We start from the raw sequence: 18593 nt of genomic DNA on the forward strand, positions 1-18593 counted from the left end.
AACCCTTGGTCTTAAGCCAAAGGGCCAAACGAGACCTTTGCTCACTCTCCCTACCCCTTTGCAGGGTCACTATAAGCGTTATTAATCTTATACTTATTTTTTAAAAATAAACTCATTCTCATGCTTGCTCCTGTGGGCTGTCTATAAAGACCTCTCAGGGAAGAGAATTTCTAAGAGATGTAGGCAAAGCTTGGTTCTTTGATGTATCTGGAAGAAGGAAATGGTTGTATATAGGAGTGTGCACAGGAAAAAAATGGTTAATTCAGCTTGATAATACTGAACTGGAAAAAAAATGGAATTCGGAGAATACTGAATTCATTCTCCAGTTTGGTTCTGTAATATAGAGCAAATGCCATAAAATTCTGCCATTGTTTCTTATGGGAAACTCAATTTGGAAATTTATGGTGACGCTGTGTGTGTGTCATTTTTTTACCATATTTTACCAAATTTGCAGGAGTAGGTACCCTCTCTGAAGAATTTCTCTCTAAAGACATGCTGCTGAGTAGCTAGGGAGATGTGGGTATTCATGCTACCATTGCCCAATTTCATTGAATTTCAGGTAGTTTGTCTATCCCATTTCATTCTTGTCGTCGCTATGACATAAACTGGAAGCAATCTGTAAAGTATCTGCTAACCTATATTCTCTCCATACAGCATTCAAAGTAGCTAGAAAGAATATGTATGTGTTATGATGTCCCTATGAATGAAGAATATACAGGGAATATATACTCATATATATATCTTGTGTCTTATCTATTTCTGTGTCGGTGAATGAATACCAACTTACTGCAGTCTTTTAGTTATAGTCTAGGACATTTACCTGAACTAGCATTCATGTCTCCATTGTGTTTACTTTTTCATCACTTTATTATATTGTAATTTTTCATGACTTTATAAACACGGGTTGTACAACTTTAGTTATTGAAGTGCTTTGGCCTATACTGACCAGATATCTTTTCAGTGTGTAACAATCATTTATTTCTTTGATATTATTTAAAAATTGTGTCCCACCCTTTCCGTCAAATTAGGGCTCTCAAGGTTGTGGGGAGAGTAGTTAAAAAAGAAATTAAAAATCAACTTTAAAAATAGAACATATATGTAAAACAGCAATTAAACAAACAGGAGAAATTATCAGGAAATGCCAAACAAAAGAAAAAAGTTTTCACCTGCTAGCAGAAGATAATTATAGAATGAACAGAAGGGTGGTAATTCTCCAGTTTTTGTGCTGTGATTGAGAAGGTCTTTTCTTGAGTTATCAACCATATAGCCTCAAATGAGGGGGAGGGGACCAGAAGCAGGGCCAATGAATATTTTTGTAATGGTCCAGTTGGATTATGTGAGAATAGGCAGTCCTTAAGGTATGCTGTTCTCACAGTTTTGAATTATTATCTTTGTATTGATAGCATGTAGATTATTTAAAAAGCTCTGAATATTCCAGTTGTGCTGGAATACAAGAGGAGGACAGAAATAATTGTGCAAACTGTGCTTACACACATTGTGGATAAACCTTTGTTTACCGTGTAATGTTTTGCATGTAATGTATTTTGATTTTATTTCTGCATGTTAATGTGGGTTTTTTCAATATTTGTTAATGCGGCTTTAAATGCAGGCCCCTAAGGAAAGAAGGGGTGGGCTGGATGGGTGAATGGAGACTGCTATTGTCAGATAGTAGCTGTACCCTAGGGGGTGGAGTGAACTGCTGAGAGAACGTATTTATTCTAGCTGAGTTAAGCAAACTGTGTGGACCCTGTGAGAGAGTCTGTATCTGTGTATCTCTGAAAGAAAGTTAACCCACCAGGAGATTCTGGTTTTGTCTGTCTTTGAGTGCCTTAGAGAAAGGATTCTGGCTAAATCAAGCAAATTGTGTGGAAGCCTGAGAGCCTAATTCTGTCTCAGTCAGGCAAACTGTGTGTGCATGTGGGTCAATTTGTGTATATCTGACAAAAAGAATATATAGGTCAGGCAAGCTGTGTGGAAATGCCTGAGTGAATCTGTGTCTGTGTGGATGAGAAGAGAATTTATTCTGTCAGTGAAGACCTGTGTGGAAAATTACTCTGTGTGACTGAGTCTGTGAATATACCTTTAAGAATATATAATTATTTTTGAAACCGTCAAGTTTAAGAACTATTCTGAAACCAATATTAGAAGTCTGCAGCCGTCACACCAATTTTCTTATGTTCTGTTGAATCACCATTTATAACAAGCCTTCCTCTGACCATTTAAACTGAGGAGGTCTAAGGCAAAAAAGCCTTTGGTGGCAGTGAAAACCTTTGGGGGAGTCAGGGAGGCAGCAACATAAAAGTCACGCAAACACAAAAGGGAAGGTGTTCTCGAAGTGGAAGCTTGGGTAAAGTAGAGAATAGAGATGGGCACGAGCCAGAATACGAACCAAACCAACCCACGAACCGGCCCGGTTCGTGGTTCGTGAACCAGCAGTTCATGGAAGCTTGTTTCCATGAATTTCCACGAACTGGTCTGCTGGTTCGTTTGGTTTGTTTTAACACCAATGCCCGTTTCCGTGCCACTGCAAAATGGCAAGGAAAGGGGCATTTAAACCTGTGGATCAGCTGCTTTTCAGGGAGATCCCTGACAAGCAGCTGATCATTTAAACAGTGGGGCTTGGCTGGCTGGCCAGGAGTTCTCGGCCGGCTACCCAAGCCCCGCTGTTTAAATGGCCATTTCCCTGCCACTTGGAGCTCTGTGTGAGTGGAAATAAAAAGTGTTGAGTGTGACCAGAATCCTCCTGAGGTATAACTCTAAGAGAAAATAAGGAGGAGCTGAATTAAAGGTCCAAAAGGCAAAGGTTTAAAAAGATTTAAAACAAATAAGCAAATTATTACATAGGGCAATTGCTGAGATTCAGTTCAGCTGAGCAGGAAACTAAGCTTGTCCTGGAGTTTGGCAAGTATATGCTATTACACTGTGAAGGAGTATGACTTAGCAATTAACTTATACCGCTCTTGTGAGTCCTTATGGTTTCCCAACTTATTTTTCAAATCCAATTCCTGACATGTTGTACATATGAAGGTACTTTTAATTGGGACTGTTAGATTCATTTGTTTTTTTAGAATGTTCTTCCTAATTAACATTTTATGCCAGGCATTACAGATACTTGCTTTACCTGTTAGCGAGTAATGTTACTGTTACATTAGTGGAAGTACAGAAAACAATCATACACTTGATAATTGCTAATTTGTTAATTGATAGGTTCCACTGTAATACATGCAGCTTCTTTTTTTTGACAGCTTTATATACCTTTGTTAGAGCTGTGAAGTCTAGACTTAGAAGCACTATTGCCTTTGCTTCTAGAAACCAATTATATTCCTATAAATATATCACCATCAATAAGCTTGAAATTACTTTTCTTCTATAAGAGATGAGACATAATATAACTAAAATTGGCTCCTTTTCAAGGTGTTCAAAGTGCTTCCAGCTTCCTGTTTCTTAATGCTTTAGACTCTTGCTCTGAGGCTTCTCCTAAGGATTGTTCCATTGACTCCTTCTCTTTTTTCTTTCAGATGGGCACATTTAGATCCCATGATAGTAAATACTTTCTAGAACCCTTGATGACAACAGATGCAGATGAACATGAAGATGAACATAACAAACCCCATCTTATATACAGATATGAAGAATGTAAAAAAGATTCAAGTCAGAATTCTTATAAACCTTGTGAAATTTCAGGTAATAATAATAATAATAACTGCACTTATATACTGCTCTTCTAGACAGATTAGTGCTTCACCCAGAGCGGTGAACAAGTTAGTGTTATTATTACCCCCACAATACAGCTGGAGATCTGGGGCTGAGAGGATTGCCTTACCCAAGGCCAGCTACTGAGCTCATGGCAGTAGTGGGATTCGAACCAGTAGAGTGCTGATTTGCAGCCGAACCACTTAACCACTGTGCTACAGCAGCTCTTTTTCAGGAACAGCTAAGCTTAAAACAGTGATGCAAATTTATCTCAGTTTCAGGTCCGGTGGATTCCTAAAGATCAGCAGTTTATTGAACGTATTCTTTAAAAATGTTAATGAATGCATAAAGACTTGTGTTCTTACATATAAAATCTGCCTGCTATTTATGTTGCATACAAGATTACTTCGGAAAAGTGGGATAAGTGATAGCTGTGGCTGCATCTACATGGTGAGGATTCTTCATTTCATACTGGCAGCAGAGTGCCCATTTATTTATTTATTTGCTTTCGATTTCTGTTCCGCCTTCCCCGACTAGCAGGCTCAGGGCGGATTACACTCTGCAAAACAACACACTAAGAACTTATATTTTACAATTTTAAAATAACCATATAAAACAGTGCAATATAAATATTTTAAAAGGTACAAAAAAGCAGCGAAGGAGTAGTCAGTTGATCAATCAGTCTGCCACCTAATCCACCATATTAAAATTACCTGCGCGGTAGGTTAAAACAGTGATGGCGGATGCCTCTAGTAGGGAGGGCGTTCAACTCTGTTTGGCCGGTACGGGCCCAGCTCAGTCTCAACCGTACGCCTGGTGGAACAGCTCTGTCTTGCAGGCTGTTCCCGGCGGAAGGATAACAAATCCTGCCGTGTCTTGGTCTCGTTGGCCACAGCGTTCCACCAGGTTGGAGCCAGGACTGAAAACGCCCTGGTTCTGGTCGAGGCTAAGTGGAAATTTCTCCTGACATAGCTTTGTTAGCAGCCATTTTATTGACATTTCCCTCCACCATGCCAGTAGAAGGCTTTTTTGAGGCTCATAAAAATTGGTAATTGCTATTGTACTATCATGCAATAATGTATATTACCAGGACCTGCCTACCTTTCATTTTTTAAAAAGTAAGTCTTTAGCCCTTGCACAAAGTGATAAATATTTGCTTTTTTCCCAAAGGAAAGTGGGAATTCAGAGGATCTGAATTCAGAGCTCTTGGCTCTGAATTATGAGATAGCACAATAGCAGTGACTATTATTATTAACAAAGTCCTCTGGTGGTGATGGGGGGAGGTGGCAGTTGCATGGGCTGAGGCAAGGAAAATGGCACCAGTGTAGGTGGGACCTTCTAAAAGGTGCACCTTCTCACCCAGATGGCTTGCTAACATGCATGGAGTGTGTTATTTCTGAAAAGATTGTACCAAGCCAGAAAGAGACTGTACCGAGAACATGGAATGCCTTGGAAGTCAAAGAGCAGAGAACAATGTGTGGATGCTAAAGAAAAAAAGCCTCCGTTTGGAACCAAAGTAGAGAAAAGTTTCTGTTTGGATGCTGTTGAAGTATCTGTCCTGATACAACCTGCTGGTGCTGTTCTCTATAAAACAACCATTAATAGATTCATACAACACAGCTGCTTTGGCTAATCTTGAATACCCAGTCTGGCAAACACTTTACCCAGGCTGAAAGTAGTGATGGCGCTTGCTTGTTGGATCCACTGTAGGATTTTGGATTAGGATTCTAGAACAGACAAATGGTGCATGTCTGCCTGTTGACAGTGGTAAAAAGAAAATAAAGATTACCGTATTGGTTTGCTGCATTTTGCTTTGTATTTATTACTTAGTTCCACTACAGAATGCAGCTAGCATAGATAATAGGAAGTGGAAATACTTCCTTGGGTTATATAAAAGTTATGTCTGGGTTTGTAAATTAATTGAAAAATGTGAACAGGTAGTATATTCTTCCTTTGAGACTCATGGTTTGTGCCCACTTTTTATGAAGAGCTTTTGCAATCTGGAGGTGTGTGCTGAATCTTGGCTGATTAATTCAAATTACTTTTTCCTGTGTTTGGTTGGCTTGAGGCCAGTTGCAGTTCTCTTTCGTTGCCTTGGACTAGCAATTTGGCACAGTATTGCCTATGTTGTAACACTTAGTGAGATTTAAAATTAAAGAACGCCAGACTTGTTCTGAACCCATGTGTGGCCGTAAGAAGAATCTTCCAGGGTAGCCTGGACCTGGGCCAGTGTATGGAGTGCGAGAACTAGAGCACAACATTTGGGGCCTTGCAAACTGATTAATCCAGCAAGATTCCCCTCACAGCCTAAGGCTTAAAAAGTCTGAGAGGGAAGCAGTCCCACCTCCTCTGGAAGCAGCACTGAGACTCATCTTGTCAAGGCTTAACTAGGGCCAGATTCCTGTCTGGTCCACTGGAACCATGGTCTGACCCAAGAGGAGCAGCACAGGCTGCCAGCCTGGCACCGCCTCTCGGCTGGGCTGCTTTTCTGTGGACCTGCTATCTCTGTGACTGCTGCTGGGTGGTGGAGCCTGGAGAGTTGGTGGTCCTTGTTTTGGCCCGACAATAGGATAGCTGTCACTGCTGCTGGAACAACTTTTGTTGGCACAGTCTCAACTTGGGCCATGGCCTCAGGAGCTGGGGCCCCCAGGGCTTCCAATGGCAAAGTGTTGACTGAAGGCTCTTGGGGTACAGCCTTGGGAGCCACAGGATCTGAATCTGAGGGAAACCCTGTGATGTTGGGGATCTCTGGGATCTCATGATCTGCTTCAGACTGGAACCCTGTCTCTTCTGGTGAGTCTGAGCCCAGCTAAGAAGGGGTCAGGAGGACAAGGCTAGACTTAAAATGGGTGATTTATTTGCACCAAAAGCTTTTTGACAGCTGTATGTCCTGGCAGAAGCTCCAACATAACTGGTGACTAATGGGTTTGTGTGTGTGTGTGTGTGTGTGTGTGTGTGAACTTATGTTCTCTGGGCAGCATTTCTAGATGGAATTCTAGGAGGAGCATCAGTGCCAGTTAGGCTTGGTGAGGTATACAAACATATTTAGAATTAATTGTCATATTAAGAATATTCAGACAGCTATAAATGATCCAGAATGCTTTTAAAAAAACAACAAACCCCTGTATTTTGTGTGTGGACTGGTGGAGAAATGGGTGAAGCATATAATTTGAGTTTCCTTCTGTCTTTTGCTTCCAATTTTATAATGATATAAAGCAAGACTGGTAATCTGCACTGGTAATTTAACACTGAAAGCCAGTGTGGTATAGTGGTTAGTGTTGAACTAGGATCTGGGAGGCCCAGGTTCGAATTCCCGCTCTGCCATGGAAGCTCACTGGGTGACCCGGGGCCAGTCAGATTCTTTCAGCCTAACCTACCCCACAGGGTTGTGAGGTTAAAATGAAGGAGAGGAGAATGATGTAAGCCACTTTGCTCCCCCACCCCCCACCCCGGGGAGAAAGGCTGGGTATAAATGAAGTAAGTAGTAAATAAATAAGACTGGTATTGTGAACAGAATATTATATAAGGAATTGCACAGTTTGGTCTTTTAAAAGCAAGTTTCTAGTCCGTGTATCCTTTAGAGTTGGATTGAGGAGCACTGTTTGAAAATGGTTGCACTGTCTAGCGAACAGAGCTTTCATGAACTGTGAACTACTCTGAAGTTGTATTTTCTAGAAGATAGATTCATTTTCGAACAGTTTCTCCCTTATGCCCACCAGTCACCAGTCTCTGTCAATATTCTGTTGCTCATAAATTGTTAATTCTACCACCTCGCTTCTTGAAAATGGGGGGGGGAAATCAAATTACATTAAAATGGTGATCTCAAAGAACATTTATATAGAATAAGGTTATTTCCATGCACTCTATTTATTTGCATAAGAAATGTTCTAATTCTGAATGTGTGCTTCCTTGGGGCATAGATTTTAATGCTTCAGTGGAAAACTTGAAAAAAATCCCCATAATCAGGGAAAATGGTATATATAATTTCCCTGTGCTTTCTTTGCATGCGTTGTCTTGAGTCGAAATACTACTGACCATGATTTTCATATGTGTTTGGTTTATAAATGCCTACACGAACTAAGAACTAACTAGAAAAGTTTCTTAACCCGCTATACTTGTGACTGCACACTTGGCTTTAGCCCTTAAGAGGTAATATGTCTAATCCAGTATATTCCATGGCCATATTTGGAAATGAATTAATCTCTGTGCGGTTCCATCCTGGATTACATGAAAGTTACTCCCTGGCAAATCTCAATATTGTTAAGGCTCTTTACTCGTTTGCCCTGAGGTACCACTCTATCTGCCTCAGAGCAAAATTTCGTTTGAATCCTTGACGCTCTGGTGCCCCCTGCTGTCTGCTCCTTGGTGTAACTGCTAGAACATTATTTTGGGTGGGTAGCCGTGTTGGTCTGCAGTAGAACAGCAGGATGTTGGTCCAGGGACACCTTAGAAGGGAGCTCTGACCATCGAAAGCTTACACCCTGAAAATCTTGTTGGTCTCTAAGGTGCCACTGGAATCAAATCCTGTTGCTAGAACATTATGTATAACGGTATCTAAATGGTTACAGTCTCTAGTGTTTTTTGGAACAAATGTGTTCATTTTTGATCATATTAAAAACACCAAATGTAAATTCCAGTTCAGGAAAGCTTGTTTATGGAACAAAAATGTATAGGTATCAGTTTCATGCAAAACTTTCTGCTCTTTTCAATTTAAGCACTAAGTAAAATGTATGTTCTTGCTCATTGGATCTTTTAGGTTAGTACAGGTAGATGTGAGCAGGAACATTTTCACCTTCGATTCCCAAGACAGAGCCCAGCATTTGCTGCCCAGGTTTCCAGTTGCAGTAAGGCATCAAAGGAAAGCTGGCTCTCAGTCAGTCATTTCCTGTAGATGAAGGCCTACCATTGACTGGAAGGATACTGCTGTTTGTTTGGTGGGTTGGCCCTCTGGATCCTAAGTGCTTTGGCTTGAGCTGGTCTCTTGCTGGTGCTGCTGGTGCTCATGTGGAATCTGCGGATGTAAGAAGTCTGGTGGCTTCTCTCCCTTGCCAGACTCTGTCCTTTCTTCTCCAGATGTGGACATGTCTTTTATCTCCTAAGTCAGAAGCAGGGCCAATATTCAGTGATTCCCAGCTTGTCAGAGTGTTGGAGTGGCATGCTGGATGATGGTGCCATTCAGCAACCTGCATTTTGATTGCTGAAGTAACTGCCAAAGCTCTGGTTGGAGGCCTCTATGGCCTTGATGTTCCCCTAACAAACTCTGGGTAGTGTTAACCATGCTGATTACCCTGGCATTCCACAGCTTACCGGATAAAATGTTAGATAGCAACATGCACAAGGCCGTCTGTGTAAATGTATGGCAATGAAATGTTGGGTGTGATAATTCAGAAAAAAGGGTAACAAGACTATGATAAACCAAAATAGATGTATTCCGAAACAGTACATTATACTGACTTTATTTAGGGAGAATTGGTAACAGCAAGAAGGAATAATCTGTGAAAGAAAGATGATCACACACACACACACACACACACACACACACAAAGAGGTACACTTTTATTAGATAATTGCCAGAAGAGGCCTGGGAAGGGGCTGCTGTCTCCAATCACAGGTGTTGCCATATGGTGTCTGGCTTTCTGTAATACAAGTAGGAGATTACTAAATGATGGGCACAAGATAACACTCTCATTCTTATTGCATGTGTTATGCAGCTCGTGCCAGATTTCATAGTTGCTTTATTCCAGAACAGCAGGAAACAAAAAAGAAAGAAAAATCAGACAGAGTAGTAAGATTAGGGCATCCTTTCTTGCTGGTATTCAGCATTCTCATCTTTCTATAGGATGGGATGAGAAACATCAGCAAGGATTGATTCTTATTACAAAAAGAGATTCTTCCTCTCTTTTTTTCAAAACAAGGTTTTATTAGCCATGATCTGATGGTTTGTGAGATGCTGTGGACATTATGTTGCTCAAATATTCCAAGCAGAAGTTTGAATTGTGAATTTGCTGGCATAGAATATCCATGGTCTTCTGTACTGATTTAACACTGCTGGTTGTCATACTTAAGCATATACAACAAAGTAAAACATTAGGACGCTGATCTCTCTGTTATGGTTAATCCGCTTCTCTTGAGTAGCTTCTGGGGATATGGAGTTGATTTTTTTTAAGAACACTCACCGCCTCTAATTTATTAATCCTGCATGCAGATGCATGGGTCATAAATACTGGAAGGTACAGGACTAGAAGGGGTTTCTGTGTATTACCACTAGAGCCACCTACATTCCTAGGCCCTGTGCAGTCAGAGATAGAGGCAGACTCCATCTTGGATGAAATCAGAGAATCATGATATAAATTAAGTGCAATAACATCCTAACTAAGGACGTTACTGAATCTTTTGGTGAGAAATTGAAATATATGCAGTATTTATTCTCTTGTTGGATTAAAACTTCCTTTACTATGCTAAGAGCATAACATGCAATGCAATTTAGTATAGTTGCAAAATTTAGGAGTTTTAAACAAACAAGAATTACAAATATTCTCTGTATTCAAGCTAAAGCAACAACCTTGTTTTACAAGGTACTGGTTGTGACAGTTGAAAAACATAGGAGAGAAATAGAACCCATCATTGTAGTAAGGAAAGGAAATGTAGAGCAGACTTAGAAGAAATAATACATGCACCTACATTTGCCAAAGCGGTGGTGGAGTTAGTCCATATACACAAGTGCTTCTGGCTCTCTGAAAAATAAAATAAAACTAGTTTCTGCCTTGAATCCAGGGCTTTTTTTCAGCTGGAATACAGTGGAACAGCATTCTGGCACCTCTAGAAAATGGTCACGTAGCTGGTGACCATTAAACTTTAAACTTTAAAATCCCCCCCTTGCTCCAGCTGACTGGAGCAGTCCTGGTACCCAGTGAGTTCCACCACCTCTTTTCCCAGAAAAAGCCCTGCTTGAGTCTATCAGATCACAGTATTAAGGATTATCCGTAATTTTGTATATGGAATTGAAATTAATCCATTGAATAAAGTATCAGTCGGCCACATGAACCACATTTACATGGAGATTCTAAGAATGCCTTCCTGGAGTAAGCCTTGTTTACTGGAGTCAGATTCTTGAGTAGACTCTTAAACAATATATTCTTCAAAGCTCACAGTTTATTTATTACAAGTTTGCTGCTTCTTTCAGAATTAATGTTTGAAATACCAAAAGCTTGTTTGATTCTCATTAAGTTTGGCACTGGAAGGAGGAAACAAGCGTGTCTCTGTGGCCTGCATGGCAGTGTAGCTTTCAGTCACAATGATTCAAATGGGACTGTGATTGAATGGGTAACAAATTTCAATTTGTGAATCGTGCTTTATTTATTGATCTGTCATTTCAGTTGATTAAAGAATGTAGTCCTAATGAAAACAAACTTCACAGTGAAATTCATTATTTGCAGATCTCTTTGTTTCCATGTTTTCAGCTGGAACTTTGTCAGAAATTGCACAGAAATCTCTTCTGCTTTTTTTTGTTGCAATTTTATGCTGTGTTGTCGGTGCTTAATGTAAATGATATATATCCTATTAGTTTATTGTGCGTTTCTAAAATTGTATCTAAGATAAATATAATTAAACAGCTATGTAAAAAAATTCCTTTGCTATACGTTTCCTATCTACCGTGTAAGTTAGGAATCCACAACCCAGACTAGTACACGTTTATGTAAGAAATGAGCCCAATTTATTTAAATGGCCCTTTTTTTCAAACAAGTATCCTCAAAATTGCAATCTAATGGGGCCAAAACATGATCAGGATTGGACCTCAGTCTTGTAAATTGTATCTGCAATAACAATTTTTTTTATTTTGCAGAAGAAACAAAGATGAGCTCCTTACTATTTCCAAATAGAAGCAGCTTAATTGAAGATGTAAATACCATGCAAGAAAACACACTTTTCAAGAATGCTTCTAAAATCCTACCTTTAGAGAATGAGCAAAACAATCCACATTCCCGGAAAAAACGTTTCCTTTCCTATCCAAGATACGTAGAGGTGATGGTTACAGCAGATGCTAGAATGGTTCGGCACCATGGCCAGAACTTACAGCATTATGTATTAACGCTTATGTCAATAGTAAGTAGCACTTTATTACGGTATGTGTATTGCAATATACTTAAGTTTCACAGCAATACATTTAGGATCACTGTCGGTGTAGACTTGGCAAAAGAGATGTGCACTGAAAAGAAATTCCATTTCAGTTTTGGATCCGGAGGTTCCGAACCAACTATGAATTGTTACTGTTTTTACTCAGCTGGGGCTTACCCAACTCAGATCTAATCTGTTTGGTTATTTTTTGTTCTCAAGAGTTTCAGTCCCATTCTTTGCAAAGTGAGTTTCCAGTTTCTTTGGGGCAGCTGATTTTGCACAAAATGGCACCAAAACTGCACAGAATGTAGTCCTCCCTCTAACCCAGTGACTCACCAGGTTTTCCGTCAGTTACACATGCACACCCACCCATGCACGTGCACATGCACACACAGCAGCGCAGACCCTGGCTGGCTAAGGGAAAACAGGGATGAGGGCTGCAGAGGTGGTAACATTACAATCCTTTCTGTTCACTTTTTTCCTTCTATACTGCCAGTAGATTACATTTGGTGCCGTGTTTCATTGTGTTTACTCCCTGGGAAGTGTCTTTAGAATTGCAGCATATGACTGAAGTCTTCCAGGGCTTTTATCAAGTTTGATTTGATTCAACACACTCCCCCCTACTTTTCCTCACAGCAGTCCCAAGTGCCCTGATTGAGAGGGGGAGAGACAGACCAGTGCCTGGACAGTCATCCCAGCAGGTCTACCCAAATTCAAGTCCCATGTTAGTTAACGGTGCTTACTCCCAGGGAAGTGCCATTTGAATTGCAGCCTAAGATTGAAGTCTTACAGGGCTTTGCTCAAGGCTGGTTGATTCAACAGACCCACATGTGTGGCACTTTCCCTTACTGTAGCGCTTGTCCAGTGCCCTGATGGGGAGCAGGGGAGACAGACCCCCTACTCAGATGTAAGTCCCATGTTACTTAACAATGCTTACTCCCAGGGAAGATTCTTTGGAATTGGAGCCTATGACTGAAGTTTTCCAGGGCTATTATTAAGTTTGATTGATTCAACAGACCAGTTCTTCCCCCTACCCACAGCACTTTTCTTCACAGTGATCATCCAGTGCCCTGATGGAGAGGGCGGGGGAGACTGACCAGTGCCTGTGTAATGCTGCGAAACAAACCAAGATGCAACCCAGTAGGTCTACTCAGATATAAGTTCCATGTTAGTCAGTAGTGCTTACTCCCAGGGAATTGCCTTTTGAATTGCATCCTATGATTGAAGGGGTCTCCTTTGTGAGAACCTGATTGACAGGGAAAACAAGATGCTGCCGTGTAAGGGGGGCTGAATGCCTACCATTGCAAGTTACGAACCAAAACAGAACACAATTTTGGGTGGGAGGGACTAATTTCAATTTAGTTTCCCTGTTTTGGTTCAGCGTTCTAGAAGCTGTTTTAATGAGCCGAACCATTGAGTTCTGTGTGTGTAATTTTGGCTTGTTCTTTTCATTATGCACACCCCTACTTGGCAATATGTATCCCATAGAACTATTATTCATATCATTGCCGAAACAATGTTTGTACTGTGATTTACAGAATTATGGCACGGGAACCATATAACCAGATCTTGGAGCCCACTTTTTCAGCCATTCATGCCATACAGGAAATTTCTTTAGAAACAGGCTGTCTATGTTCAAAAACACAACACTTGCGGCATTTTAGTTTTTACCTGTTCAAAGATAAACTGTAGATTAAAGAAATTATAACATGATAAATGACTCCCAGGGAAGATTCTTTGGAATTGGAGCCTATGACTGAAGTTTCCCAGGGCTATTAAGTTTGATTGATTCAACAGACCAGTTCTTCCCCCTACCCTACATATCAATCATCTTTCTCCTAACTGAGTTGTAGCACAAACTGCTATGTCAAACATTTGTACTGGAATACATTTACATTTGAAGACATTTATTAGAATATATAATTGACAAAAATTTTATTTTCAGTTACCAAGGAGCCATCAGAGCATTATATGCCTATCTTATAGTCATCATAAAAGTATTCATAGTATGGTTGAACTATAAATGAATCTAAACTATAAATAACTCTAAACTGATTATCTTTCCCTAACTGATCATCTTTCCCTTTCCATATAACGCTTTAATAATTAACCGTATCATCTAAGTATTTTTATTTCCATAAGAAATAAGGACATTGTATAATAACTATACTAGATAATAGCATGCTAACAATTCAACCTCTGTTTGTTTAGGTTGCAACAATCTACAAAGACTCAAGTATAGGAAATCAAATAAATATAATGATTGTAAAATTAATTGTAGTTCACAATGAACAGGTAAGAAAATGCTTTTGTTATTTGGAATAATTTGAAATTTTATGTTATTGTATGCAGGAATGGAAACTTTTTCATTTAAGTTCTTAATGCTCATATGCTTCACTTCCATATACATGAGATTCTGGAAAGCTGCCTTCATTCATGAAACTGTTCACGTGAGACATCACAGTATGTCTTTGCGTGATGGGAATGAACCTGAGTCTGCATTATTTCCTTCCTGTTCCATGCAGACTGTTGAATTGAATCCTGCCAGTCCATTCTGCATGTACTAGCATGCTCATGTGATAGAAGAACCTCTGGACCCAAAGAATGTAGAATGAACTGGTAGGATCCAACCCAGAACTTGTTCTTATAGCGGAACCTGCAGTCTATGGTTTATGTTTCTCTTCAAATCAACCACTTTGGATATTTAAAATTGTTCTTGGAATAGCATTGATTAAAAGGCTGCTTTGCCATTTTATGATATAAACATTATTTTAAGATTGAGTTCGAACTTTGTAAATTGGTTTCTACGGGCAACTACTTTTCATGAAATCTTGGATGTGCTGGGATCTTTTCAGAATATACCTGATACTACAGAGTAGTTGCAAAGAAATCAGTATTGACTGTGGTTGTTTTGTCCTGTCAAATCATGTACAGGAAGGACCAGCCATCAGTTTTAATGCAGCTACCACTCTACGCAATTTCTGTTTATGGCAACAGGCACAAAACGTTCTGGATGATGCTCATCCTTCTCATCATGATACTGCAGTTCTTATCACTAGGTATTGTATCTGAGAGAACTCTACATTATTCTCTTTACTTATCCATATCCATTTTTTAAATTAGTTTTCTCATATAAGGATAGGGGAAATGTTGGGGGGTGGGTAGGAAGTAAGGTATAGGGTAAACATCATAAAGTCTGCTTGGGTTAGAATTCTACTTATCTACGCATTTTCATCTTACCATTTCACCAATCATTTAACTGATTATTAGTAACACATAACAATAATGTCTTCATATCTACTTATCCATATCCATTTTAAAGACTATTATGTTCACTGGACAGCCTGATGAACCAGGGTAAAGAAGGGTGGAGGAATTGATGAATGAGAAAAGAGGAATTGCTGCGGGGTGGGGCGGGCAGGGGGGCACAGAATATTTTGATGGTCTGTTTCTGATTTCTTCTTATTTGTCAGAGTGAAACACATAACACAAATATTATTGAATCTTCGTAGAATACTAGGAATTATGTGCCATTGATTTTAATGAAAATCTATTACGAGTTAGGAGTGTGCACACGCACAAAAAATCTGGGTGATCTGGATTTCAGGAATACCTGAAAAAATTCAGGTATCCCTTAAATCTGTTCAGATTCTCTAATCTGGTTATAGAATCCTGAATTTATCCAGCCGTTATTCTCTATGGGGAAAACTATTTGGAAGGCTGTGGGTGTGTGTGTAATTTTTTGAACAAACGCCATCAAATTTTCAGGAAACTTATTCTTTCCTGTCCATTAAAGACTCTCAAGTTTCAGGAAGTTTGGACCATGGGTTCAAGTCTATGGGCCCCTGAAGAAGCTGCCCCCAGCCACTCTCCATTGTTTCCTATGGGAGAAACATTTCCAAGGCTTTTCAGGCAAAGGAAACCTTAAGCAGAGGTAACCTCTGGCCCAAAGACCGTACCAAATGCAAGTCGTACTCCCATGCAAACTAAACCAACGAAGCCCAACTGAACCAAAGCAAAGGAGGGGAGCCGATGTCCAACCAGATAATCCCTGTGTCTGATCGCAGAACCCCAGTGTAAGAGAATCCTGAATTGAGCTGAAGTAATGGGGTGGTGAGGCTTGCTAAAGCCGGAGTGTTTAAAAGGCAGCCAAGGGCTCTTTGGGAGCTCATGTGGTGGTGGTGGGGGATCTTCTCTATCTGCTGCCTCTTCCCTTGCCCCAGAAGCATCACCCCACTCTCCTGCCATGGCGCAGAGCTTTGCTTCATTCATGCCACTGCCCTTTCACTCGTGTTACTGCCTCTCACTTGCTGCTGTTCCACCTCTACTACGGCTACCTACAATTGAATAACCTGTCCTCATAGAGTTCAGTTCCCCAGATCTAATCTGGGATTCAATTATGTGATCTGACATAGCTGGATTATACTGGATTGGCGTAAATCCAGCTATAAAACTGGATCTCAAATCCCGGATTACACATCCTCTATTACAAGTACGTACATTAAGGCCTGTGGTTACTCAGTCTGTTCCAAAAGGGATATTACAGGGAGGACATTGTATGCTAGACAAATGGAGTAGGGTCATGCAAAACCCTGAAACTTTGACAGATCAATATAAGTGAATTAAACTGATGTAATTATTAAAAATATTTAAAAATAATAAATATGTATCTTAAAGTAGATGCCTTGTCTTTCTTTTTATCTGTTTATCGTTTTAATGTAACATTTTCATTCAAGATCTTTGTTTTTTCAAGGGAAGATATATGCAGAGCGCGAGAAAAATGTGATACCTTGGGTAAGTTAAAGTTACAAGATAACTATGCAATGTAAGCTTAATAAGAATAAAAATTAAGTAGTAATTATACAGTGGCAGTCTTAGCATGAGTAATTACTATGAGTCTTTTACTTTGTAAACATTTTAGTTCTGAGTTTCTAAACAAAAGCATACGGTTACATTATTATAAATATATGGAACACAGCTGTAGGTCTGTATTCCTTTGTGAACCCAACATTGCTGATATATAACATCATTAAGATTTATGTAACAAATTCAATTTTCTAGGTTTAGCTGAACTGGGTACAATGTGTGACCCACTGCGCAGCTGTTCTATCAGTGAGGAAAATGGATTAAGTGCTGCATTTACAATAGCACATGAACTTGGACATGTGTAAGTTTGTCTTTTCTTCCAAGTAAATCTTTCACTCGCCTTACATAAAATGCAAGATGCATCCTGATAATTGGAGCCAGGGGTATGATTGACTGGATGTTCTGAAGACAAATAGGGTGTCAGAAGTGTAAAGGGTGATAGAAAGCATAAGCTTGAAAGTAAGTACTGTCTTAAATGAATAGTGTGCAGAGTGTTACAAGAATTATGCACAGTAGATTGGCATGAGTATACCCATATTACAGATGAGGTGCTGATATGAGAGATAGTTCCTGACCTAATGAGGTCAGGGAAGAAGAGAGATTGAGACTTGGGGATTCTTCATTTGTAGTTCTATCTGTTACAGTGTAGCCCTAAGGAGTTCTACTCAGGTTTGTTAAATGGGCCTTACTTCCAGGAAAGTGTTCTTAGGATTGTACCGCAAGTCTATATGCTACACCAGGTTAGCATGATTCAGTCGGCATTTGGCATATTTTAAAATGTTTTTGAGAGTGAAACATCCCAGGGTTGCAAACAACATCTTTTTATTGTTTTTCACAAATTGTCTTGTAGAGAAAGACTGTTACTCTAATTCTTGGGGTTTTTTTTGCATTTCTGATTCAAAACACATTGTTCAGAAGCAAATTCTATTGGTTCCACTGGATCTTTCTTATGTTTAATGTGATTCAGATGAGATGTCAAAAAGACAAAGGGAGCAGTCCTAAGAAAGTTTATTCATAAGGTTTATTCAGAGATGCTTACTTCCTAGAAAGGGTACTGAGGATGGCACACAACCTCAAAATAATATTGTATGATTACATTAAGTTTACACAAAGTAATAAGGTACCTTTAATAAGGTACCTTATTAAACCTTATTAAACCTGAAGGTACCTTATTAAACCTGAAGTTTAATAAGATACCTTATTCCCTTATTAAACCTGAAGTTGCCCTGATCTGGATATCCCAGGCAAGCTTGATCTTGTCTGTTTTTGGAAGCTAAGCAGGGTCAGCCTTGGTTAGTAATTGGATGGGAGATCTTTAACAAAGACAAGGGTTGCAGAGGTAAGCAATGGCTAACCATCTCTGTCCATCTCTTGCAATGAAAACCCTACCAGAGGTCACCATAAATCAGCTATGACTTGATGGCACTATCCAAACTACCATAGTGAAGTTATTTTAAATGTTTTTGTTTTAGTTTTAATGTACCTCATGATGACAGTTTTAAATGTAAAGAAGTTGGAATTAAACATCAATACCATGTGATGGCTCCAACTTTAAACTACCATTCAAGCCCATGGACTTGGTCAAAATGCAGTCAGAAGTATATTACAGAATTTCTTGAGTAAGTATGATTCTAGTTAAGCTAGTATTTGCATACATTCATATGACTATTGTTTATGTTGCAGCGTTTTAATCTTTCAGTTCATAAAAAAGAAAAGTTAATTAGGTGGGGGAAATAAAGTTAGCTTATAAAGTTTTAGGGTTGATTTATGTATGGTAAAAACAACTAAGTATATTTTAGAACAAAACTGTATCTCATTTGAGTATGTCTATACTTTAACATTAACTAATAATCTTACTTTTTATTCACATACTCTCCTCTGCTTGAAGCCAGCTGGGTGGCCTTGGGTCAGTCACAGCT

General features: G+C 39.5%; 1 protein-coding gene across 1 annotated transcript in view; it reads left to right on the forward strand.

The window, feature by feature from the left end:
• Nucleotides 1-18593, forward strand: part of ADAMTS20 (ADAM metallopeptidase with thrombospondin type 1 motif 20) — a 93491-nt gene that overhangs the window by 11994 nt on the left and 62904 nt on the right. The window contains exons 3-9 of the mRNA XM_054989207.1: nt 3519-3684; nt 11537-11796; nt 14020-14103; nt 14743-14867; nt 16562-16602; nt 16870-16975; nt 18147-18293. Coding sequence (XP_054845182.1) covers nt 3519-3684; nt 11537-11796; nt 14020-14103; nt 14743-14867; nt 16562-16602; nt 16870-16975; nt 18147-18293 — 929 coding nt within the window. The remainder of the gene's footprint in view (nt 1-3518; nt 3685-11536; nt 11797-14019; nt 14104-14742; nt 14868-16561; nt 16603-16869; nt 16976-18146; nt 18294-18593) is intronic.

The sequence above is a fragment of the Eublepharis macularius genome, chromosome 9 (assembly GCF_028583425.1).
Source record: "Eublepharis macularius isolate TG4126 chromosome 9, MPM_Emac_v1.0, whole genome shotgun sequence".
NCBI lineage: Eukaryota > Metazoa > Chordata > Lepidosauria > Squamata > Eublepharidae > Eublepharis > Eublepharis macularius.